The sequence below is a fragment of the Pleurodeles waltl genome, chromosome 3_1, assembly GCF_031143425.1.
Source record: "Pleurodeles waltl isolate 20211129_DDA chromosome 3_1, aPleWal1.hap1.20221129, whole genome shotgun sequence".
Lineage (NCBI taxonomy): Eukaryota > Metazoa > Chordata > Amphibia > Caudata > Salamandridae > Pleurodeles > Pleurodeles waltl.
In genome coordinates, this window is record NC_090440.1 from 791,915,827 (window position 1) to 791,942,196 (window position 26,370).

The following is a 26,370-nucleotide window of genomic DNA, read 5'->3' on the forward strand; positions in this document are numbered from 1 at the left end:
GTCCCTTTGGAAGGCGTCGCTGGAGCAGGATCTTTGGAAGGCAGGAGACAGGCCGGTGAGTTTCTGGAGCCAAGGCAGTTGTCGTCTTCTGGTCTTCCTCTGCAGGGGTTTTCAGCTAGGCAGTACTTCTTGTAGTTGCAGGAATCTAATTTTCTAGGGTTCAGGGTAGCCCTTAAATACTAAATTTAAGGGCGTGTTTAGGTCTGGGGGGTTAGTAGCCAATGGCTACTAGCCCTGAGGGTGGGTACACCCTCTTTGTGCCTCCTCCCAAGGGGAGGGGGTCACAATCCTAACCCTAATGGAGGATTTCTAAAAGTCAGAGTCACCTCAGCTCAGGACACCTTAGGGGCTGTCCTGACTGGCCAGTGACTCCTCCTTGTTGCTTTCTTTGTTCCCTCCAGCCTTGCCGCCAAAAGTGGGGGCCGTGGCCGGAGGGGGCGGGCAACTCCACTAAGCTGGAGTGCCCTGCTGGGCTGTGACAAAGGGGTGAGCCTTTGAGGCTCACCGCCAGGTGTTACAGCTCCTGCCTGGGGGAGGTGTTAGCATCTCCACCCAGTGCAGGCTTTGTTACTGGCCTCAGAGTGACAAAGGCACTCTCCCCATGGGGCCAGCAACATGTCTCTAGTGTGGCAGGCTGCTGGAACCAGTCAGCCTACACAGATAGTTGGTTAAGTTTCAGGGGGCACCTCTAAGGTGCCCTCTGGGGTGTGTTATGCAATAAAATGTACACTGGCATCAGTGTGCATTTATTGTGCTGAGAAGTTTGATACCAAACTTCCCAGTTTTCAGTGTAGCCATTATGGTGTCGTGGAGTTCGTGTAAAACAGACTCCCAGACCATATACTCTTATGGCTACCCTGCACTTACAATGTCTAAGGTTTTGTTTAGACACTGTAGGGGCACAGTGCTCATGCACTGGTACCCTCACCTATGGTATAGTGCACCCTGCCTTAGGGCTGTAAGGCCTGCTAGAGGGGTGTCTTACCTATACTGCATAGGCAGTGAGAGGCTGGCATGGCACCCTGAGGGGAGTGCCATGTCGACTTACTCATTTTGTTCTCACTAGCACACACAGGCTTGTAAGCAGTGTGTCTGTGCTGAGTGAGGGGTCTCTAGGGTGGCATAAGACATGCTGCAGCCCTTAGAGACCTTTCTTGGCATCAGGGCCCTTGGTACTAGAAGTACCAGTTACAAGGGACTTATCTGAATGCCAGGGTGTGCCAATTGTGGATACAATGGTACATTTTAGGTGAAGGAACACTGGTGCTGGGGCCTGGTTAGCAGGGTCCCAGCACACCTCAGTCAAGTCAGCATCAGTATCAGGCAAAAAGTGGGGGGGTAACTGCAACAGGGAGCCATTTCTTTACACTACACTTGACAAATCAGTATCTGGTAAGTTTGCATCGTTAACCTGCCAGTCTTCCATGGAACGGACTTAAAACAACCCCTGGTGGAAGGAGCTCTTTCAAATCCTCCTTGAAAGCTTCTCTTGCTCCTCTCCACCTTGTGTTGCAGGTTGCTCCAGCTCTGGTTCTCTGATTTAGACTGCTTTCCTTTCCACCCCTCTCCCACTGAGGAGTAAAGTGGGACCTTATAGCCTTTTAAGGCGTCAAACTCATACCTTTGATTAAGGCTTGCATCTCAGCCCAAGAAATAATCCTCCTTTCGACATTGTGCATTCTTTTTGCATTAAAATCTCTCCCTCATGGGCTGTCTTCTCCCGCCCACAAGAGCGGTCTTCTCCCCGTCAATATTGTGATCGCCTTTCAGTATGAAGCACAGTTCTGAGGGTTTGATCCTGGAGTAACTTTGGGGGTTAGATCCTAGGCGCTTTGAGCTTGTGTTTGCCCTCCACAGATGGTCTCAGAAGTCAAGGTCAACTTTTGGCTCAGACGCAGATCATCACTGCGGTACCTTTTGTTGTGACCCAGTCTTTTTTGCACCTTCTTCTTGCTTTTGGGTTGCTGGTATTTCAGAATCATGGTTGCAATTTGATATAAGTGCCTGTGCCATGGCAGTGTTGCTCTGCCCGAGAGGATCTTCTGTCTAGAAGAAAGAGCTGGCGGAGCAGCCTTCCGATATGCGGGTTTTGGGAAGACAAATTGCAGACTTTGTCTGTCCTTCGGCTAAAAACATTCTCCAAGCCTCCCGGACGATGACCTTGTGGTCCACAACAGTTGAAAATCCAGAGATCTTTAATGTAAACCGATGATTTTTTAAAAGCTTTTTTTTTTTTTTTTTTTTTTTTTTTTAACAGTCTATACACAGCATACAAATCTAGAAAGGTTGTATTAGCATAAGACAGACAGTCTTCAATCTTATTTCACCTTAATGCTATATGTAGCACTCAACTACTTCGTATGTTTCACAGAGCTTGGAGAAACCGTGTGAAGTGCGCAAAACGGTAAGTTTAGGAAGCTGCCTCTCTATGCAATGTACCAGAGGAGGGATAAAATTACAAACTTAGACACCAAGATCTACAAAATCAGTTAAATATTCTGAGTTAGGGACTTAAAATATACAGCCGTAAGATTTGATGCACGAGCCTCAAAACATGGCAATGTTATCCTATGGGGATAACATTCACTTCACAGGGTCACTTGCAATTGACTTGCAGGACTGTTCATCTGGACTTAGGTAGGGCCCAAGATCCTTAAAACCACTAGCAGTTTCAGAATACTGCCCTGTGTGTCCAGGTGCAGAAGTGCGCTTAGCGGTGGTAGCCCTGGACGCTATGCATTTTAATCAATGAAAGCTGGCCTGGTGTGTGGTGAGTACCTAAGGTATTGTCACCTTACACCAGGGCCAGGTATCCCCTATTAGTGAGGTGTAGTCTTTGTCTAGGAAGCCATGCTCTCTAGAAGTAGCTGTGGATGAGCAGCCAAGGCTCATCTAGGAGACATGCAAAGCTCATGCAATACCACTTAGTCACAAAACACACATGAAAGGACCACAGTTTTACACAAAAATGTACTTTATTTTAGCAACACAAATACCAAAATACTATATAGGCAATACTCTACTAGCAGGTGAGTAAAAGCACTATTATATACACCTTAGTTGTCAGGCATCAGGCAAAAAGCAATAGAAAACCATGCAATAGACAATAATGACCCTAGGGGAGCCCAAACCATATAGTAGAAAAATGGAATACCAGTGATCGACTCCCACCAAGTTAAGTGGAATCTGTAGAGGGGAGCTGGAAGCACTAGGAACCCCAAATGGTAAGTACTAGAGTGCCCCCAGCACCCAAGAGAAACTTTGGAAGAAGACTGTGCAAGACTGCAAGAAACAGAAGATGGATCCAGACAGAAGAGAACCTGCAAATGAAGGGGACCAAATCCAGCTCCAGTTGGTGTCCTATTTGAGTAGGAGCCACTACCCACTCTCCAGGAGGTGCAGGATCAGGTAGACAGTGAAGATCAGGAGTCTGCTATGCAACACAGAAGCAGAGGAAGAGCTCCAGAAGTGATGCTGTCCATGTCCCACGTCAGAAAAAGAATTACAGTCTGTCAGTGGTGTGGAAAAACCACCAACAAGCCTTGGCAAAAGGCAAGAGTTGAAGATTTGCAGAGCTGCCAGGGACCAGGAAGGTCCAAGGGCACTCAACCCAAGTAGGAGTCTCAGGCATCCCCCAGAAGTCAGGACAGCAAGTCCCCAACAGGCACAGGGGTTGCAGGGAGGCCTGGGAGAGGGGGGCAGACTGTCCTGAAAGGAGAGGCAAAGATCAATACCTCCAAATTTGTTAAGCTGGTAGAGGGGGGCCAAGAGGATAACTCAGGACCACCACCTGTGTTGCAGGATCCACGAAGAGTTACAGGTGGAGAGGACCCAATCTGCCGGTCGTCATTGCAGATGGTGCCTGCAGGTGCAGGGGAGTGACTCGGGATTCCTTCTTGCTGCAGACTGAAGGCTTGCCGCCCTCAGAGGATGCACAGCCGGGAAAATGTTGCAGTTGCTGAAGGAGCTGGAGAGACAATGTTGCAGAGCGAAGTTGTCACTGGAGCTGGAGATTGTAGGTTCCCGTGAAGTCCTAAATCAAAGCAAATGGTGCAGGAGTCCTGCTGCAATCTTGCCCATCTAATCCGAGGACCCCACCCAAGGGGTAGACCCTAAAAAGCCAGGTAACCACCTATTATGAGGGGGCTGTGATGTCACCTGCCTGACTTGGTCACTCAGATGCTCCCAGAGGCCCCTGCCCATCTTGTATTTAAGATGGCAGAATCAAGTGTCCACCTGGGGGAGCTCTGAACACCACCCCTGGGGTGGTGATGGACAGGGGAGTGGTAACTCCCCTTTCCATTGTCCAGTTTCGCCCCATAGCAGGGACTCTAGGTCCCAGAACCGCTACATACTGGTTTGTGAAAGGTGGGCACCAAATGTGCCCTTCAAACCATGCCAGTGGCTTGGAGAGGCTACCCCTCCCACACAATGTAACACCTATTTCAAAAGTGAAAGCGTGTTGCCTACCTCTCCCAAAGGAAATCCTTTGTTCTCCTTTCCTGGCCAGAAATGCAGTAAGAGAGCAGAAATCGATCTGTAGAACGGCAGCAGAGCAGGCTGCCCAGGAAAACTCTGCAATCTGGTAGGAGCAAAGCTGGAGGTCCTCCAAGAAGCCCCCAGAGTGCATGGAATCATGCAACCAATATTGGCAACCGTATTGGGGTATGATGCAGACATGTTGGATACCAAACATGCCCAGGTTCAAATTACCATTACGGTAGGGGTGCCTCTGCTCATGCAGGGGTGCACACACACTCACACAGATACTTACACCCTGCCCTCTGGGTTAGGAAGTCCTGCCACAGGGTGACAGGGGCCTGGTGCAGTGACCTGTAGTGAGAAAGCTACAATGGTAGGCTTTGCATGGGCTCCCTTGGGTGTCATAATACATGCTGCAGCCCATAAGGAATCCCTGGTGCCCAAATGCCCTGGGTACCTAGGTACCATATACTAGGGACTTATATGGGGGGCACCAGTATGTCAATTGTGGGGTGTAAAAAGTTAGAGACAACCAAATCTAGAGGGAGCGAGCAGCTACTGGGGTCCTGGTTAGCAGGATCCCAGTAAACAGTCAAAACACGCTGACATCAGGCAAAAAGTGGGGGTAGCCATGCTAAAAAATAAGGTACTTTCTTACAGCGGCTCATGGGGTACCTGCAAAAGACTGGGAAGAAACACAGCAAAGCGACATCTGGTGCAAAGCTGGTGAATTTTTGCAGTGGTGTTCCGGCTTTACACAAACCAACTTTGGTGGTTGCGAATGGCATGGGTACCCAGGTATTGGTTCAGGGAGGGTCCGGGCAAGCTTGACGTCTCAAAAAAAAGAAGAAAAAAAAAAAAAAACTTGACGGGGCTGCACTCCTGGACACTCCGGATCCTCTTCTCTGCAAGAGGTTACCTCGATGGACCAGATGGTCATTAAAAACAAGTAACCAGACTGTTGTGATTGTTGACCGCTGGTGCAGGGAAGCAGCTCCTCCCCTCCAAGGGAGATGCTGGCTGGTTGGCGACGTGCTAGCAGCCCTCGGAGGTTTTGGAGGATGCACAGCAGCAGGACAAGTCAGGTCTATGCAACTCAACACTGGAGCAGGTAGGAAGGGTTTGGCGCCAAATTCCTCAGTTAGTCTGCAGTTCTTGTGCTAGTCTGCTCTTCTTTGTCATTCTTTAGAAGTCGAATCCGATTTCTAATGTCAGGCACCCACCTAAATTTAGGTAGTGTAGGGTAGTAGCCAATAGGTTTTTAGGACTACTCCCTGTGTGAAGTGGGCATAACCCTGTCCCAGAGTTCCTAGTTCCACCAAAAACAAAACAGTAGAACTCTTCCTTCAAGGAGCACATCATGCAGTTCCCCCCCTTATGGGTGTAATTAACCTGGTAGTGCAACTTGCCTAGCTAATTTCCTGTCAGGGTGCCAAATGGGCCTCTGTGTAGCATGTGACTTTCCCCAGGTCTGGGGGAAGTCAGGATCGAATAGTGCAGCCAGTAAGGACCCTCTTTAGTACCCCACACCCTAGGTACCAGCGCTACCATTTACTAGGGACTTACAGGGGTGCTAAAGTGCTAACCCATCTTTCAGTTTTTCAAATGGAGCAAAAGGTGTGTGTGTGTGGGGGGGGGGGGAAGGAAGAGATGTAAGACATAACATATGCAAAGAGCCCAGTCTCCTACAGTAAGACTATAAAACAGATGTTTCACTAGTTTCCTGAATTCCCTCAATTACAACTCATTTAAAATATGGGAGGAGAGATTTCCACAGCAAGTTAGCTTTAACTTGTGGTTCTGCCAAAATCAGCTCCACATCACTCACTATTTCACAACAGAGTCTAGTGTAGGAGTGGGCATCCCCTAGAAAAATCAATCTAGATGTAACATTTTTCATTGAAGCACGACTACTGTCTGCACAGTATAGACTGATTTTATGGGCTTCTTTAAAAGATTGCTTGATAATGGGCAGTAACAGATTAGCGCAGAACAAGATTCTAGGGAAGAGTGTTATGAGGTGACATACAAGCAGACATTAACCGGCAACATGAGGTGCACAAACATATCACAGTTGCACATTAAACTCCTGACAGAAGATTCACTCAGGTCTTAAAAAAAAAAAAAATGTGCTTTGAAACAAAAATAAGCTAAATGAGCTACAGCAATATCTTTAATTTAACTCGTATGGTAGAAAGGACAATCCCAATTCAATAGCTCTGTAAATCCCAATGCATGATTTATTTGGGGGGGGGGGGGGGGTTAATGTGACATCTAAAATTGGGTGTATTCCTACCTGCTGAACACCAACAGCAAATACTTTGAGGAACACTTCAGCAAAGTCATTGTATTCCTTGGAGACATTTCCTGGGCTTCCATAACTGATAGAAAATACCAAATGTTAATGAGACCAATTTGCTAAGCACAGAATTCAAACTTTAAAGCGTCATACTGTACAGTGAATATTGAAATTTAATTACCGCTCAAAAAGTCGTGCCAAGATGTGCAATGCCCACTTTTTACATTTCCACCATGGCAGCTCTGGTCTTTCCTCTTCATCAACTTGAAGAGTTTCCTATTAAGAATAAATAAAATATACAGTTCAAGGACATATGACATCACAACGTCATTAAAAAGTTTCACTGAAAGTCTGGTAATTTTTATTTTGCACTTGCAACTTTGTTGTGAATTCTGATTCTCCGGATAGAGGTCATTCCAAATTCAGCTACCACTTTATCCCAAACATATCTGTGCACCCCATGAACCTACAAATACACCCATCTCACTTTGCACAGCATTGGCTGGTTGAAATAGATAGGTGGGTATGTGAGGATACTTCGTACTACTGTTTGGTATGGCACCATTAAATTCAGGACAAGGAACCAGATATAGCGCATACCTACCAAAAGGCCTCCCAGAGCCAGTCAGACATCACAGGTCACCAATCACACCAAGGACTAAAACCTAAACAACCAGGTGTAAGGAAATGCCTCCTTGGCATGGTTACCCCCTGCCTTTTTGCCTTTGCGGATGCCAAGTTATGATTTGAAAGTCTGCTGGGACCCTGCTAACCAGGCCCCAGCACCAGTGTTTTTTCCCTAAACTGTACCTTTGTCTCCACAATTGACACAACCCTGGCACCCAGGTAAGTCCCTTGTAACTGGTACCCCTGGTACCAAGAGCCCTGATGCCAGGGAAGGTTTCCAAGGGCTGCAGCATGTCTTATGCCCCCCTAGGGACCCCTCACTCAGCACACGGCTTTCCAGCTTATGTGCGCTGGTGGGGAGAAAATGAGTAAGTCGACATGGCACTCCCCTCAGAGTGCCATGCCAACCTCATACTGCCTATGGCATAGATAAGTCACCCCTCTAGCAGGCCTTACAGCCCTAAGGCAGGGTGCACTATACCATAGGTGAGGGCATAGGTGCATGAGCACTATGCCCCTACAGTGTCTAAGCAAAACCTTAGACATTGTAAGTGCAGGGTAGCCATAAGAGTATATGGTCTGGGAGTGTCAAACAAGAACTCCACAGCACCATAATGGCTACTCTGAAAACTGGGAAGTTTGGTATCAAACTTCTCAGCACAATCAATGCACACTGATACCAGTGTACACTATTGTAAAATACACCCATAGGGCATCTGAGAGATGCCCTCTGAAAACATACCTGCCTTCCAGTGTGGGCTGACTAGTTTTTGCCAGCCTGCCACACGCCAGACATGTTGCTGGCCACAGGGGGAGAGTGCCTTTGTCACTCTGTGGCCAGGAACAAAGCCTGTACTGGGTGGAGGTGCTTCTCACCTCCTCCTGCAGGAACTGTAACACCTGGCGGTGAGCCTCAAAGGCTCACCCCCTTTGTTACAGCACCACAGGGCATCCCAGCTAGTGGAGATGCCCGCCCCTCCAGCCACTGCCCCCACTTTTGGCGGCAAGGCTGGAGGAGATAATGAGAAAAACAAGGAGTGACCCCCCCAGTCAGGACAGCCCCTAAGGTGTCCTGAGCTGAGGTGACTTACTTTTAGAAATCCTCCATCTTGTAGAAGGATTCCACCAGTAGGATTAGGGATGTGCCCCCCTCCCCACAGGGAGGAGGCACAAAGGGGGTGTAGCCACCCTCAAGTACAGTAGCCATTGGCTACTGCCCTCCCAGACCTAAACACACCCCTAAATTCAGTATTTAGGGGCTCCCAGAACCGAGGAAGATAGATTCCTGCAACCTAAAGAAGGAGGACTGCTGACCTGAATCCCTGCAGTGAAGACAGAGACGACAATTGATTTGGCCCCAGCCCCACCGGCCTGTCTCCCTACATCAAAGAAAACTGCAACAACGCATCCAACAGGGCCCAGCGACCTCTGAAGCCTCAGAGGACTACCCTGCATCTAAAAGGACCAAGAAACTCCCGAGAACAGTGGCCCTGTTCAGGAAACTGCAACTCTTTGCAACAAAGAAGCAACTTTTAGAGACCACACACTTCCCGCCTGGAGCGTGAGACTTTCCACTCTGCACCCAACGCCCCTGGCTCGACCTGCAGAAAATTAACACTACAGGGAGGCGATTGCGAGCCAGTGAGTAGCCAGAGTTGACCCCCCCTCCCCCCAGCGATGCCTGCAGAGGAAATCCAGAGGCTCCCCCTGACCGTGACTGCCTGTAACAAGGAACCCGACGCCTGGAAACCACACTGCACCCGCAGCCCCCAGGACCTGAAGGAACTGAACTCCAGTACAGGAGTGACCCCTGGCAACCCTCTGCCTAGGAGCCCCCCCCCCCCCCCCAGTGCCTGCCTGCATCATTGACGAGACCTCCAGGTCTCCCCATTGATTCCTATTAGAAACCCGACGCCTGTTTGCACTCTGCACCCAGCTGCCCCTCTGTGGCTGAGGGTGTACTTTGTGCCTGCTTGTGTCCCCCCTGGTGCCCTACAAAACCCCCTTGTCTGCCCTCAGAAACCGCGGGTACTTACCTGCTGGCAGACTGGAACCGGGGCACCCCTATTTCCATTGAAGCCTATGTGTTTTGGGCACCACTTTGATCTCTGCACCTGACCGGCCCCGAGCTGCTGGTGTGATAACTTTGGGGTTGCCTTGAACCCCCAACGGTGGGCTACCTTGGACCCAACTTTGAACCCTGTAAGTTTTTTACTTACCTGTGAACTTAACATTTACTTACCTCACAGGAACTGTTGATTTTTGCACCAAGTGTCTACTTTTAAAATAGCTTATTTCCAATTTTCTTGAAACTGTGCATGCTATTGTGATTATTCAAAGTTCCTAGATTACCTGAGTGAAATACCTTTCATTTGAAGTATTGTTTGTAAAACTTGAACCTGTGGTTCTTAAAATAAACCAAGAAAATATATTTTTCTATATAAAAACCTATTGCCTGGAATTTGTCTTTGAGTGTGTTCCTTATTTATTGCCTGTGTGTACACAACAAATGCTTAACACTACTCCTCTGATAAGCCTACTGCTCGACCACACTACCACAAAATAGTGGCAAAAAGAGAATTCTAATGCTATCTTACCTCTAAGGGTAACCCTTGCACACTATCTTACTTTGAAATAGTATATACAGAGCCAACTTCCTACACCAGGTTTACAAAGCTAAGCGGAAGGACAGTTCATTATCAAGTTGTAGCTCTAAAGGGAAAGTATTCCTGAGTTTAGGTGTAAAGTAGGCCAGAGAACGGCCTCCCCACCAAGACATACATTTTAGGAACGTTCAGCAAGTAGGCCATAGCAGATTTAAGAGGCCTCCAGGGTATGCAGAGAGAAGCCCAAAAAATCTTAAAGGGAGGCGCCTACTGTGAAATGCCCTGTGCAAAACACAACAGGCCTCAAAATGCATGCGTTGTGCCATCGGAAGCCGATGTAGTGCTGCCAAGGCTTTTTTGACAGACTGGTGTCTCCAAATATTCATGAGAAGTCAGACAGCAGCGTTCTGTACCACGTATGAAGGGGAGCCAAGATATAGGATATTACCACAGTCAAGAAATAACAAAGAAGGGCCTGGACAATCTTCCTTTTGGCTAGAAAATGAAGCTAGGAGACTTTCCTCAGCCGTCTTAGGGCTCCGAAGCAGATGGTGGCCAATTTCTTTACTTGATGGTTCATAGTAAGGCTGGACTCCAACCATATCCCAAGGCTATTTAGTCAAGCTTCTGGGGCTTGGGATGTTCACCGGACAGTTTGGTAGGAGCCCTGTTACACAAGTTATTGCCTGGTAACAGGACCTCAGTTTTGTCTTCATTAAGTTTGTCTACAATTGGCCATCTCTTGAAGAAAAGGAGTCTGCTGTAGGCCACCTGAGCTTGAGTTGGGCGAGACGGACATGACGACTGAGTGTCATAGGCATAGGAGACTATTGACAGCCCATAGGAGCAAACTACCTCTGCCAGACTGTACATAGAGATTGCAAAGTGTGGGGCTTAAGGAGGACCCCTGAGGTACTCCACACCTCAGGGGAAGGCTTTCAGAGTAACAGGCCCGATCTAATACCAGAGAGGTAAGATGCTCCAAAAGAGGTGACACTTTAGTGCCAGTACTTTGACACCAGCAATCAAAATTCTCTGAATGAGAATAGCATGGTCCAAGTTATCAGAAATTATTGGTAACATTTCACGAAGATTGCATTACATTTAATCAAGCTTACTGGATGTGCTATCAAAACATCGCCAGCTGAAACAGACATCAGGTAATATCAACAGTGTCTGCACAAAATACTAGTGTTGGGCACATACCCATGCCACCACAACTCTAGTGAAATTAGTGTGAAACCTGCCAGAAATAAGCCACCTTCAAACTTGGTATTAATCAGATGCAGGAGACTTGTCACTTGGCAATATCCACTTTTGAAGCCTTCTTGCCCTAGCCTAGCAAGAATACTTCCATCAAATCACCTATTGGAGGGGCTTGCTGAAGCAGTTCACATGGGACATTCTGTGCCAGTCTTTCTGACATTTAAAACCACTCAATTAAAAAAATTATATATATATATATATATATATATATATATATATATATATATATATATATATATATATTTTTTTTTTTAAAACAAAAACACAAATAAAGTCTATCTACTCAATATGATCACACCGTTGAACATTTATTCAGACCATAACTGGCTTTCAAAGGTGTTTGAAAGTTTCTGGCTGCAATGTTCAACTGCTGTTAACACCAAATTAGCAAGAAAATCTTATGAAAACTGTTGCTATGAATTTTTGTTTTCATGTACCTTGCTACCCTTGGTTCCTAGATAAATATTTAGTGAGGTCCCTTGTTGCGGTTAACAGGAAATAAATGGCATGCACTAGTAACAGAAAGGGTGAAACAAATCAAATGTGGTTGGGATGGAAGGGTAGGACAAGCGCAAACGGTTTGGGGAATACCAGTCTACTCAGGTCCACAAACTCTAGGAAAGGCAATGCAAAAAGATGTACATTAGATTCAAGTCACAATTTGGGACAGTAAGATTTTTTAAATTTATTTTTTTAAATAAAATAAATCATTGACAAGACATGATCTAAGATAAAAATTTCTGCCCTAAAATAGCTGTGACTAAAAGTGCCATCTAGCTGTTATATGGTAACAGATAAATTCAGAAAAGCTAAATTTTTGCATACCCCCTTTTTGTACAAACAGGAAAGTTTCAAGGTCTATATAAGCCTATGATTAAATTAAGAATCAAGGACGAAATTGTCACTGGACCTGGACACCATCTTGTTTCCAAAAACCCAAACACCATTGTTGATCAATATTTTTTTAAAAACATTATTAACAAATGTGGATAGTAAAGTGACTAAAGCAAGGCTTATTGGATATGCAATTAACAAAAAAACTTTCCAAATAAAAAAAAAAAAAAAAAAAAAAAAAAAAAAAAAGACTACTGCATGAATGGACAAAAATAAGCAAATTGTTACTCACAGCAGGTACATCCCTGTCGACAACAGATTTCAGGATCTCTATCCAGTCTGTCAGGTTTTGCTGATTTATCAACTCCATCGGCAACGTATACTGAGGGGGAAAATAAGCTATTAACTTTGGCAGTACAGTAAACTAAAAGGTAATTTTCTTACAGAGTATTGATGGGATAGTATAGTGAGAAGCATATTATCTAATTCAATGACTACGTGAGAGTCACACACACACACTTCAAATTCTCAGTAATTCCCCCACAGGATGAGCAGCTGCCAAGTTAATTAGCACACCATTTCCTATTTTCAAATAGAAGATTCAGATAAAGAGTGATCATCAGTGCTGCTTTTCAAAGCCTTCGCTTGATATGGGAAGTTGGACCTTTTATATCGCTTTTATATAACAGTAAAAGGACGCCTTCAAAACATTAAACATGCATTTAAAAATGTTCTTTTCCCTGCAAGATAACAGCAGGCCAATCACGAGTCCTGGGTTTTACTTAAAAAAAATAAAAAAAAATAAAAACTCCATGGACTAGGTGTCAAGTCTTAACTAAAAGGAACTACTGGAAAACCTAAAACCTCTTTACATGGTGTCCAACTAAAAAGTTGTATGGTGTGTAATAAACACCCAATTCAGTTAAAAGATAACCCAGGTAAGGTACACATTTCCTTTGTTGATACCCCAATTCAATCAAAAAAATATTTTTATTTAACTGTACCACAACATTTAGGCTCAGAGTTCAGAAGCACAAGAGTGACATGTCTGCATGGCCCACACAGGGTGTACAATATATGTTACACACAGGCCATTTAACTGACTCAATTCACTTCGAAGTGTGTATGTTTTTTTGGAGGGGGGGAGGCTTCCTGTGCACCCTCTAAGGCGCACCCTCAGGGGGTCAGTTATGAGCTAAGAGACGAGCGAAGTCTAGACCGGAACGGAAACGTCCCAGTGCCCTAACCTCTCACTTTAATGAGACAAGATTTGTTAAGGTCTTTTTTGTGTGTGTAAGGTGGGGAGAGTGGGGGTGAAAGGGGGTCAGACTGTGGAAAATGGAAGAGTAATTGCAATGTGACTATTGTTGGTCGTTATCTTTGTTATGCAAAGGTAAGAGAACGCTAATGAGGACAGATTAATGCCACAGCTCCTTTTAAGGAAATAAAATGCATTTAAAAAAAGAAAAAAAGAAAAAAAGAAAAAAAACACGAGTACCCAACTTAATAATCTCTCATTACGCAAAACACAAGTCTCTTGTTATGATATGATATGAATTTGGCAACAGTCAACATGGCTGACCAACATACAAAGCTAAACAGGAGACTACATTATTTCTTCGAATCCTGAATCAGTTTTGGGCAAGACTAAACCAAACTGTAGCACTAGTCTCTAATCACACACTGTAAAGAAATGGCTCCCTGTTGCAGTTACCCCCCACTTTTTGCCTGATACTGATGCTGACTTGACTGAGAAGTGTGCTGGGACCCTGCTAACCAGGCCCCAGCACCAGTGTTCCTTCACCTAAAATGTACCATTGTATCCACAATTGGCACACCCTGGCATTCAGATAAGTCCCTTGTAACTGGTACTTCTAGTACCAAGGGCCCTGATGCCAAGGAAGGTCTCTAAGGGCTGCAGCATGTCTTATGCCACCCTGGAGACCTCTCACTCAGCACAGACACACTGCTTGCCAGCTTGTGTGTGCTAGTGAGGACAAAACGAGTAAGTCGACATGGCACTCCCCTCAGGGTGCCATGCCAGCCTCTCACTGCCTATGCAGTATAGGTAAGACACCCCTCTAGCAGGCCTTACAGCCCTAAGGCAGGGTGCACTATACCATAGGTGAGGGTACCAGTGCATGAGCATGGTACCCCTACAGTGTCTAAACAAAACCTTAGACATTGTAAGTGCAGGGTAGCCATAAGAGTATATGGTCTGGGAGTCTGTCAAACACGAACTCCACAGCACCATAATGGCTACACTGAAAACTGTGAAGTTTGGTATCAAACTTCTCAGCACAATAAATGCACACTGATGCCAGTGTACATTTTATTGTAAAATACACCACAGAGGGCACCTTAGAGGTGCCCCCTGAAACTTAACCGACTATCTGTGTAGGATGACTAGTTTTAGCAGCCTGCCACAAACCGAGACATGTTGCTGCCCCCATGGGGAGAGTGCCTTTGTCACTCTGAGGCCAGTAACAAAGCCTGCACTGGGTGGAGATGCTAACACCTCCCCCAGGCAGGAATTGTCACACCTGGCGGTGAGCCTCAAAGGCTCACCTCCTTTGTGCCAACCCAGCAGGACACTCCAGCTAGTGGAGTTGCCCGCCCCCTCCGGCCAGGCCCCACTTTTGGCGGCAAGGCCGGAGAAAATAATGAGAAAAACAAGGAGGAGTCACTGGCCAGTCAGGACAGCCCCTAAGGTGTCCTGAGCTGAAGTGACTAACTTTTAGAAATCCTCCATCTTGCAGATGGAGGATTCCCCCAATAGGGTTAGGATTGTGACCCCCTCCCCTTGGGAGGAGGCACAAAGAGGGTGTACCCACCCTCAGGGCTAGTAGCCATTGGCTACTAACCCCCCAGACCTAAACACACCCTTAAATTTAGTATTTAAGGGCTACCCTGAACCCTAGAAAATTAGATTCCTGCAACTACAAGAAGAAGGACTGCCTAGCTGAAAAACCCCTGCAGAGGAAGACCAGAAGACGACAACTGCCTTGGCTCCAGAAACTCACCGGCCTGTCTCCTGCCTTCCAAAGATCCTGCTCCAGCGACGCCTTCCAAAGGGACCAGCGACCTCGACATCCTCCGAGGACTGCCCCTGCTTCGAAAAGACAAGAAACTCCCGAGGACAGCGGACCTGCTCCAAGAAAAGCTGCAACTTTGTTTCCAGCAGCTTTAAAGAACCCTGCAAGCTCCCCGCAAGAAGCGTGAGACTTGCAACACTGCACCCGGCGACCCCGACTCGGCTGGTGGAGATCCGACACCTCAGGAGGGACCCCAGGACTACTCTGATACTGTGAGTACCAAAACCTGTCCCCCCTGAGCCCCCACAGCGCCGCCTGCAGAGGGAATCCCGAGGCTTCCCCTGACCGCGACTCTTTGAACCTAAAGTCCCGACGCCTGGGAGAGACCCTGCACCCGCAGCCCCCAGGACCTGAAGGACCGGACTTTCACTGGAGAAGTGACCCCCAGGAGTCCCTCTCCCTTGCCCAAGTGGAGGTTTCCCCGAGGAATCCCCCCCTTGCCTGCCTGCAGCGCTGAAGAGATCCCGAGATCTCTCATAGACTAACATTGAAAACCCGACGCTTGTTTCTACACTGCACCCGGCCGCCCCGCGCTGCTGAGGGTGAAATTTCTGTGTGGACTTGTGTCCCCCCCGGTGCCCTACAAAACCCCCCTGGTCTGCCCTCCGAAGACGCGGGTACTTACCTGCAAGCAGACCGGAACCGGGGCACCCCCTTCTCTCCATTCTAGCCTATGTGTTTTGGGCACCACTTTGAACTCTGCACCTGACCGGCCCTGAGCTGCTGGTGTGGTGACTTTGGGGTTGCTCTGAACCCCCAACGGTGGGCTACCTTGGACCAAGAACTAAGCCCTGTAAGTGTCTTACTTACCTGGTTAACCTAACAAATACTTACCTCCCCTAGGAACTGTGAAAATTGCACTGTGTCCACTTTTAAAACAGCTATTTGTGAATAACTTGAAAAGTATACATGCAATTTTGATGATTTGAAGTTCCTAAAGTACTTACCTGCAATACCTTTCGAATGAGATTACATGTAGAATTTGAACCTGTGGTTCTTAAAATAAACTAAGAAAAGATATTTTTCTATATAAAAACCTATTGGCTGGATTTGTCTCAGTGTGTGTACCTCATTTATTGTCTATGTGTATGTACAACAAATGCTTAACACTACTCCTTGGATAAGCCTACTGCTCGACCACACTACCACAAAATAGAGCATTAGTATTATCTATTTTTACCACTATTTTACCTCTAAGGGGAACCCTTGGACTCTGTGCATGCTATTCCTTACTTTGAAATAGCACATACAGAGCCAACTTCCTACACACACCCAGGAAGGTAGACTTGGCTAAAAACTCAGATACCTGTTTTCCACCAATTAACCCAGCAAAATGTTACCATAGAGAAGTAAAATACTATGCATCTGTTTAACGAATTGGGGCAAAGCTGCTATTGGTATGCAGACTGTCAAAAAGTATGATGCACCATCTAAAGCTCGGTTAGTGGAGATGCTGGGTGTGTAGGTCAGTAACAGATGAAAACAAGTGTTAGATGGGCAAACTTTTTTTTTAATAAATACAGCCAGAAACTACAAAGGATATTTTAAAATTACTTCCGTGCTGGTCTGCATATTATAGCTAGCAAGTGAGGAGGGGTCTCCAATGGCACTTGTCATTCATTAATATATATGCCTTAAAGTACTTGTTTTCTCTAGTTGCAGAACTGATGTTCACGCCTGTAATAAACTAATATCGGTAGTAGTATTAACCCTGCTCTATCCATAATGCACACTGCTACCTTTCCTTTGTACCTCCCTGAAGGAAAAGCATGTTTACGTACTTTTATTAATATCGTAATCTGTCCGCAGGAGGATAGCATTTTTCTTATTAGCGATTATAGGGCAAAGAGTCGCATAGTGGAAGTGCAATGCCTAGCCCATAGACCACCTACTTCATGAAAATGCACCTTCAGACCCTATGGGTGATTAGCCGAGCTGTACAAGTCCTTAATTGATTGAAAATCTATTAATATTAGGAACATGGTGGCAAATGGTACAGGAAAATGTAAGATAAAAAGGTCACTACCTGAACAAGTGCATAGTAGATTTTGAAGATCTGCTTCTGAATGAGGACAGACTGATCAGACTGGTCAGGAAGCAGCTGGACAAAGCGATCTTTCAGCATTGGTAAGAAATGTTGCATGGCTGCTATCAAAGGACTTCGCTCATCTGGCTTCTTGTACCTTTGTTCCGAGACAGCAATGTAATGTTAGAGATTCAATTGGTTTCACTAGATTTGCATCTTTTAACCAAACTACAAAACTGGAAATTTCACAGCCGCAACCTTTGACACTTGCCACATGTTCACATCCAAAAAGAGAAAAAAAAAAAAAGTTACAATACCTAAACCCAACATTTACAGCAAGAGGAGATATCGCCATGAGGGGTTTACAGGGAACATGACTGATAAGAGTGCAGATGTTTAAAAAAAAAAAAACACTTTAAAATAAGATCTTTATCCATGTACCACTATACCATACTATCTTGTCAAATGGAAAGTCAGTTAAATGGTTGTAGGTTACTTGTTAACAAGAAACCCCCAAATTCTGCAGCACTACTCAGAAATTCAATTTAGTCAATGTATATGCATCATATCCTTGTCAATAGCATGGTTGAATGAACATTCTACTATCCGATTATTTTGTAATCCAGGATACCACATATTTAATCAAATTGGACCTAAACCATTTATCTCTAGTAGCACACAGTGCATTTCTTCCACAACTGTTAAACTTGAGGGCACAGAATTCCATTTTAAGATTAAAAAACTAGTAAAGGACTAATTTCGCACAGTTTGCAAGTTCATCCACTTAACGACCTACCAGATAGATCCTACGCCATCTGAATACATTAGACAGAAGACAACACACTAATAGGTAAACAGAATGTGAAGGAAGTTAATTAACATGAACAGTTCCCATTCATCTCTGAATCTACTGTTTAAGACTAGATGCCTAAAAAAAAAACAGTCAAATTCAAATTTGTTCCACAAAGAAACATGCTAATTTGCTGTCGGGAGGAATGCAAACCAGGTTTCAATGTGTGGGTTAGTACCTGCCTTTATGGGCATCACCATAAATGGTCCAGTGGATCACCAAGAAATCTGTCAGGGTGACTTGGTTATTTCGACTTCTAACTCAACGGTAGGCAGTGCAACAGTCTCTTTGGAAATCCTGCACAAAAGACATTGTGGATCCTCCCCAACATGAAACTGAGTGCCATAGTCTTACCAGCCTGCATGGAGATGTCAATCCCAAAAAAAGACACCGGGATACAAATTGGTGGTAGTTTCAATGCATTAATGAACCAAAAAAAAAAAAAGCTAAGCTACCCGGACCATAATAGAGCAAGTGCAGTTAAGGGGGGGGGGGGGGGAGGGGGGGTGATACTGGTCCTGTTCAGGCATCTGGGTATACTGCTAATGTTCAGAACATATGTAATTGCTAACCAACATGACCCTTGAGACACCAATGGACCTGGAACTATTATTCCGAGGTATCCCCAGTGAGTTTTTTGGATTTTTAATGCCAAATGGTAGTGTCCAAGACTAAATGCAGGAGCAACATGTTCAACTGGTAGCATCCAAAACTACCACAATAAAATTTCATATGGCATTTGGCTATAAAACAGGCTGCAGATCAGACAAGAGTGCCTGTGGTTTGATACATTTATGAACCAGAAAACAGGTCAGATTGAGGAAACTTTAATCAAGATTAGAGCAATAAATGCAAAACAAGTGAGAAATGGGGGGTATATAGGGCTACACGTTCTAAATACTGGACTACAATTGTGAGTTTAGCCAATAGTTCATAATTTCTTTGAAAGCTCAATTCACCTGTAACACAAGCAAAAGACAACCTCCTGATTGAATGTTCCGTCAGTAGTTCCTACCCCCCCACCCCTCCCATCTGTATCAGTGAGATATGTAAAAAGCTTGTCAATTTGCTATAGAATGGCTTTTAACCAGTGATTTTGTAAGCTGTGAATCATCTCCAAACAAGGGTGGGTCAATAAGCTTTATGACAATTAGGACAGCAATTATTGATGGTGCATTTGCTTCTTGATTCTTTGTCTTCAATACAAAAGTCAACGTAATTTTCACAATTGTTGAGCAGATATCTGGAAATATGGTTGATCATATGTAAAGAAATGGCTCCCTGTTGCAGTTACCCCCCACTTTTTGCCTGATGCTGACTTGACTGAGAAGTGTGCTGGGACCCTGCTAACCAGGCCCCAGCACCAGTGTTCTTTCACCTAAAATGTACCATTGTTTCCACAATTGGCACAACCCTGGCACCTAGGTAAGTCCCTTGTAACTGGTACCCCTGGGACCAAGGGCCCTGATGCCAGGGAAGGTCTCTAAGGGCTGCAGCATGTCTTATGCCACCCTAGGGACCCCTCACTCAGCACAGACACACGGCTTGCCAGCTTGTGTGTGCTGATGGGGAGAAAATGACTAAGTCGACATGGCACTCCCCTCAGGGTGCCATGCCAACCTCCCACTGCCTGTGGCATAGGTAAGTCACCCCTCTAGTAGGCCTTACAGCCCTAAGGCAGGGTGCACTATACCACAGGTGAGGGCATATGTGCATGAGCACGATGCCCCTACAGTGTCTAAGCAAAACCTTAGACATTGTAAGTGCAGGGTAGCCATAAGAGTATATGGGCTGGGAGTCTGTCAAAAACGAACTCCACAGCTCCATAATGGCTACACTGAATACTGGGAAGTTTAGTATCAAACTTCTCAGAATAATAAACCCACACTGATGCCAGTGTTGGATTTATTAAAAAATGCACACAGAGGGCATCTTAGAGATACCCACTGTATTTTACCCAATCGTTCAGTGCAGGACTGACTGGTCTGTGCCAGCCTGCTGCTGAGAGACGAGTGTCTGACCTCATGCGGTGAGAGCCTTTGTGCTCTGAGGACAGAAACAAAGCCTGCTCTGGGTGGAGGTGCTTCACACCTCCCCCTGCAGGAACTGTAACACCTAGCAGTGAGCTTCAAAGGCTCAAGCTTCGTGTTACAATGCCCCAGGGCACTCCAGCTAGTGGAGATGCCCGCCCCCTGGACACAGCCCCCACTTTTGGCGGCAAGTCCAGGAGAAATAATGAGAACAACAAGGAGGAGTCACTGGCCAGTCAGGACAGCCCCTAAGGTGTCCTGAGCTGAGGTGACTCTGACTTTTAGAAATCCTCCATCTTGTAGAAGGAGGATTCCCCCAATAGGGATAGGAATGTGGCCCCCTCCCCTTGGGAGGAGACACAAAGAGGGTGTACCCACCCTCAGGGCTAGTAGCCATTGGCTACTAACCCCCCAGACCTAAACACGCCCTTAAATTTAGTATTTAAGGGCTCCCCTGAACCTAAGAATTTAGATTCCTGCAACTTACAAGAAGAGGACTGCTGAGCTGAAAGACCCCTGCAGAGGAAGAAAAGACACCAACTGCTTTGGCCCCAGACCTACCGGCCTGTCTCCTGCCTTCCAAAGAAACCTGCTCCAGCAACGCTTTCCAAAGGACCAGCGACCTCTGAACCCTCAGAGGACTGCCCTGCTTCGAGAAAAACAAGGAACTCCCGAGGACAGCGGCCCTGCTCCACAAGACTGCAACTTTGTTTCAAAGGAGCAGATTTAAAGACCCCTGCAACTCCCCGCAAGAAGCGTGAGACTTGCAACACTGCACCCGGCGACCCCGACTCGACTGGTGGAGAACCAACACCTCAGGGAGGACCCTCCGGCGACTCCGAGACCGTGATTAACCAAAGTTGTCCCCCCTGAGCCCCCACAGCGACGCCTGCAGAGGGAATCCCGAGGCTCCCCCTGACCGCGACTGCCTGAAACTCCATTTCCCGACGGCTGGAAAAGACCCTGCCCCCGCAGCCCTCAGCACCTAAAGGAACGGACCCCCAGGAGGCCCACTCCCTTGCCCAGGTGGTGGCTACCCCGAGGAGCCCCCCCCTTGCCTGCCTGCACCGCTGAAGAGATCCCTTGATCTCTCATTGAACAACATTGAAAACCCGACGCGTGTTTGCACACTGCACCCGGCCGCCCCCGCGCTGCTGAGGGTGTACTTTTTGTGCTGACTTGTGTCCCCCCCGGTGCCCTACAAAACCCCCCTGGTCTGCCCTCCGAAGACGCGGGTACTTACCTGCTGGCAGACCGGAACCGGGGCACCCCCTTCTCTCCATTGAAGCCTATGCGTTTTGGGCACCTCTTCGACCTCTGCACCTGACCGGCCCTGAGCTGCTGGTGTGGTAACTTTGGGGTTGCTCTGAACCCCCAACGGTGGGCTACCTTGGACCCCAATTTGAACCCCGTAGGTGGTTTACTTACCTGCAAGAACTAACAAAAACTTACCTACCCCAGGAACTGTGAAAATTGCACTGTCCACTTTTAAAACAGCTTATTGTGTTTTATGTGAAAAGTATACATGCTAATGTAATGATTCAAAGTTCCTAAAGTACTTACCTGCAATACCTTTCAAATGAGATATTACATGTAGAATTTGAACCTGTGGTTCTTAAAATAAACTAAGAAAAGATATTTTTCTATAACAAAACCTACTGGCTGGATTTGTCTCTGAGTGTGTGTTCCTCATTTATTGCCTGTGTGTATGTACAACAAATGCTTAACACTACTCCTTTGATAAGCCTACTGCTCGACCACACTACCACAAAATAGAGCATTAGTATTATCTCTTTTGCCACTATCTTACCTCTAAGGGGAACCCTTGGACTCTGTGCATACTATTCCTTACTTTGAAATAGTGCATACAGAGCCAACTACCTACATCATAGATCTGGACGAATTGTGGAAGACTACCTATGGGCGCTGGCAGAAGCTCCCACTTTCCGTGACTGGGAGGCTGGCCATCACAAATGATGGCAGCACTCCAAGTTTCTTTATCTGCTGCTGCCTCTACCATTGTCATTTTGCAAACAGCTTTGGTAAACCACCTCAATTAGTGTGGGAAATTTAGCTGCCCCATTTGGGGGTGGCGGCTCACAGTCCGACATGGATCTGTATTACAACAGTGCCCAAGTGTAATCTGTGCATTACTGACCGTATCCAAAGCAGTTCCTGCCCCACACACGGCCTGAGCACACCTAGGTCGCTCCATGCCAGCTCAAGTTGGAGTTGTACCTGGCCTCCCCCAGGTGCCCAAGAGCACAGATAAACACTGTGGCTTGTACTGTGTGGGCATCAAATGAGTTTCAACATAGGGCACGGCTGGGCTCCCCTTTACGCCTTCAAGAAGCAGTACTGGCCACCCTGTGATTAAACCGCCTGCATGCCTTGCAGCAGACATCCATGGGTGCACTGTAACCAGAAGGCACCTTTAGAATGCCACAGCAGGGCCATAGCATAACCCTTCTAGACAAGTTCTCACGTATAAATTGCGAGCCGTCATTCACACACACACACCCACACCCACTTTCCCGGCAGCATCTCCTATATTTCAGGTGCTGGAGACTACTCACCTCTCTGCACCCAGACTAAGAAGGCAAGATACAGGCAATTGCGCCAGTTCATGCTCTTAGCACTCAGGTGGCAGCAGACCAGGAGACCCCTCTCACCGATGACCAGTGGAAGTGCTGCTGCACTCAACCCAGGGCCCTTCCTCCTAATTGGAGACTGCATTTGGTGTACTTCAAATTCCTACAGCGACTGTACTGCAGTGCAGCTCACCTCTATAAAATTGGTCTGACAGACGATGTGCACTTCGTGCGCTATGAGACTTCGTCAACTGACTTGCTGCATCTTGTGTGGGACTGCCCAAGGATGCAGCATTTCTGGCTTAGTGTTCAATACGACTGACAGTATTACTGGGCATGTGACAGAGCGTTTGCCGCACGTTGCCCTCCTGGATTACATGAAAGGTATTCCTTTAGACATGCAGAAACTGATGGCAGCCCTTCTTTTACCAGCAAAGGGGCAGGGTGGCAATGCTCTGGGGTGGGCGCTCGACACCACAAGGAGTCAGGTGGCTTAGAGACAGCCTACTGCAAAGAATGGATGGCCTACTGGGAGCGGATGCCTGCGAGATTCCTACATCTAGGATATTTGGCCCCCCTTGGAGCTCTGTATGGGCATGCAAGCTGGCGAGGGAGAGATTAGAGCTATGACAGACTAGGCAGCAGCAGAAAGGTTAAGACTTCCCCCCCCCCCCCCCCCCTTCTACGTCCCTACCTAAGGGCCCCAAAACTCTTTGGCTATGAACACCTGCTGGTATGATTAGTGATTATCACGGAGACTACTTTGAAGAGATCTACATTGGACTCCGTTGCTGGGTGGATTTTCTCTTCCCTCCCCCATCCCCTGGCTTTTCCTCCCCTTGTTATGCAAGAGAACAGTGTCATTATGTGAAGTGTCAGCGCTGCAAACTTCTGTCTCCGCCAACAGAACTAAAAATCAATAAATAGATTTAAAACGATTTAAAAAAAAAAATTTTAAATAACAATTGTTACAAAATGAAGGTACGCAGAAATTGCTCTTCTTCCCCAGCAAGGCATGGGCAGACCAGTTGCAACTGTGTGAAAATTTTTGCATGGCCCAAACAAAGTGCTGGAGCAGAAGCAGTATCAGCTGAAGTGGCAAAAATAACTGCTAAAAAACTAAAACAAAGGTACGGCGAGAGCCAAGGACCACAACCTGCACAAAATATGTAGTGTGGTTGTACCCTGCTCTGAACGTGTTACTTTGCAAAGCAGCTACACCCTCTGACACTGTACTAGGAGGCGGGACAGTCAAAACTAGGATTCATTGGAAACAGTGTCTTTTCGAAACCCTGTGCCAATTGCAGAGTATAGGAAGAAATTGAGGGACGACTAAAGTGAGCAACAGTACTGACCAGAACACAACACTGCCACCCTAACACCTCCAAAGGTCCTCCTACTAAACATACAGTGGGAGCATTAGAGGTTGACTGGTAAGCACATCAGAGTTTTAACCTGATAGGTGCGGGCGTCGGCCACTGGCCGACGCCCACACACCCTCCCTGGTGCGGGTCACGACCAGTGGCCGACACCAGGAAGGGTATCAATAAATCCTCGGGTGCGTCGCACCCGAGGATTTTTTTTTTTTTAAACCCCCCCCCCCTCCCCCGGGAGACACGGAAGCTTCCCCCCCCCCCCCCACCCCCCCCCCCCACACGCCCCTTTGTGACGTCAGCGCGCCTCGCGGTCGCTTCCTGCTTTGATGGGGAAAACGGCCTCTCTCACGTTCGGGAAGGCCTCGTAAGAAAGGGGAGTGTCTCCCCTTTCTTACGAGGCCTTCCTGAAAGGGTTTCCTGGCCCCCGATCGCAGCTGTGCTGCGATCGGGGGCCAGGAAACACTTTCAGGTTTCCTGGCCCCCCGATCGCAGCACAGCTGCGATCGGGGGGCCAGGAAACACTTTGAAAAGGCCTCGTAAGAAAGGGGAGACTCCCCTTTCTTACGAGGCCTTCTCAAAGTGTTTCCTGGCCCCCGATCGCAGCACAGCTGCGATCGGGGGCCAGGAAACACCACTTGACGCCAGGGATTTCACTTTGGGGGGGCGGCCCCCTCGGAAAACGGGCCGCCCCCCCCCCCCCGGGGGCATAATTAATAAAAATAAAAAAAGGTAGGTGCCCCCCCCCCCCCCCCCCAGGGGATTGTATTTTTTTTGTTTTTTAAATAATGAAGAAAAAAAAAATGCCAGGGGGTCGCCCGTTGGCAGGGTGACCCCCTGTGGGGGCAATTTTTTTTTTTAGATGTTGTAGGGTTTCCCTGGGGGCCATTTTGGCCCCCAAGGAAACTATACAACAACTAAAAAAAATAGATCTATATATAGATCTATATTTATATATCTATGTAGATAGATATATCTATGTACATGGATATATCTATAGATATATCTATCCATGTACATAGATATATATATATATATATATATAGAGGTAGATCTATATATACCAAAGAGATTTATAAAGTGTGCTACTCACCTGTGAAGGTCTCAAGGCGCTTGGGGGGGGGGGGCGGGGGGAGGGAAAGGGGCTGGGAGGTTCACTGTTCGAAAAGCCAGGTTTTGAGGCCCTTCCTGAAAAGAAGTAGGTTTTGGGTCTTGCGAAGGTGGGTTGTGAGGGCGTTCCAGGTTTTGGGTGCAAGGTAGGAGAAGGATCTGCCCCCGGTGGTGGTGTGTTTGATGCGGGGGACAGAGGCGAGAGAGAGGTCAGCTGAGCGGACGTTTCGTGTGGGGGTGTGGAAGGTGACTCTCGTTGAGGTAGGCAGGGCCTGTGTTGTGGAGTGATTTGTGTGCGAGGATGAGGATCTTGAAGGTGATCCTTTTGTCAATGGGGAGCCAGTGGAGGGATTTGAGGTGTGGAGAGATGTGTTCGTGTCGGCGGAGGTCGAGGATGAGTCGTGCTGCTGAGTTCTAGATGCGTGTAGTTTGCGCTTGAGTTTTAGAGTGGTGCCGGCGTAGAGGGCGTTTCCGTAATCAATCCTGCTGCTGATGTGTGCGTGAGTGACAGTTTTTCTGGTCTCTGTGGGGATCCATTTGAATGTTTTTCAGTATACGGAGTGTGTTGAAGCATGAGGAGGTGAAAGCGTTGATTTGTTGGGTCATCGAGAGGGAGGAGTCTAGGATGATGCTGAGGTTGCGTGCGTGGTTGGCGGGGGTGGGTGCAGGGCCTAGCGTGGTGGGCCACCATGAGGGGTCCCAGGTGTTTTTGTGTGGGCCAAAGAGGATTATTTCGGTTTTGCTTGAGTTGAGTTTCAGGTGATTGGCTGTCATATATATATCACTTTTGTCAATATGTGTGTGGTTTCCCTGGGGGGAAAAGGGTCCGACTTGTCTAGTGCCAGTTTTAGTGCCATAAAGAAGCGCAGAAGGTTTATATGCCTACTGCAAAGAGCAAATCTGTATTTTATGTAAATAGCTGAGTACATTAGCAAAGTCTATGGAGAGATGAAGGGCACTTTTGTTGGGTGGTAATGAGGGAATCCGAGGAGGAGGGAGTGGGAGCACCAATAATGATTGTTGGACTGGGCGCAGGAGGTGCTAAAGACTGTGACGAATGGTATGTGACAAGGTGTTTGAGTGTCTTGAAAGTACGTGCTGATTGAGGGAAGAAGCGCAGGTAAGGTGGCCTCTACTGTTGCACGTATCTCACACACCATCGATTTTGTGACTGTCTACGT

At 47.0% G+C, this 26,370-nt stretch overlaps 1 protein-coding gene across 2 annotated transcripts in view; it reads right to left on the reverse strand.

Annotated features, from left to right (window-relative positions):
* The window catches only part of IPO7 (importin 7), a 351,366-nt gene that overhangs the window by 270,075 nt on the left and 54,921 nt on the right, over nucleotides 1-26,370 (reverse strand). For both annotated transcript variants that reach the window (XM_069223632.1, XM_069223633.1), the window contains 4 exons: nucleotides 17,236-17,392; nucleotides 12,407-12,496; nucleotides 6,963-7,057; nucleotides 6,779-6,863 (listed from right to left, as the gene is read on the reverse strand). In XM_069223632.1, coding sequence (XP_069079733.1) covers nucleotides 6,779-6,863; nucleotides 6,963-7,057; nucleotides 12,407-12,496; nucleotides 17,236-17,392 — 427 coding nt within the window. The remainder of the gene's footprint in view (nucleotides 1-6,778; nucleotides 6,864-6,962; nucleotides 7,058-12,406; nucleotides 12,497-17,235; nucleotides 17,393-26,370) is intronic.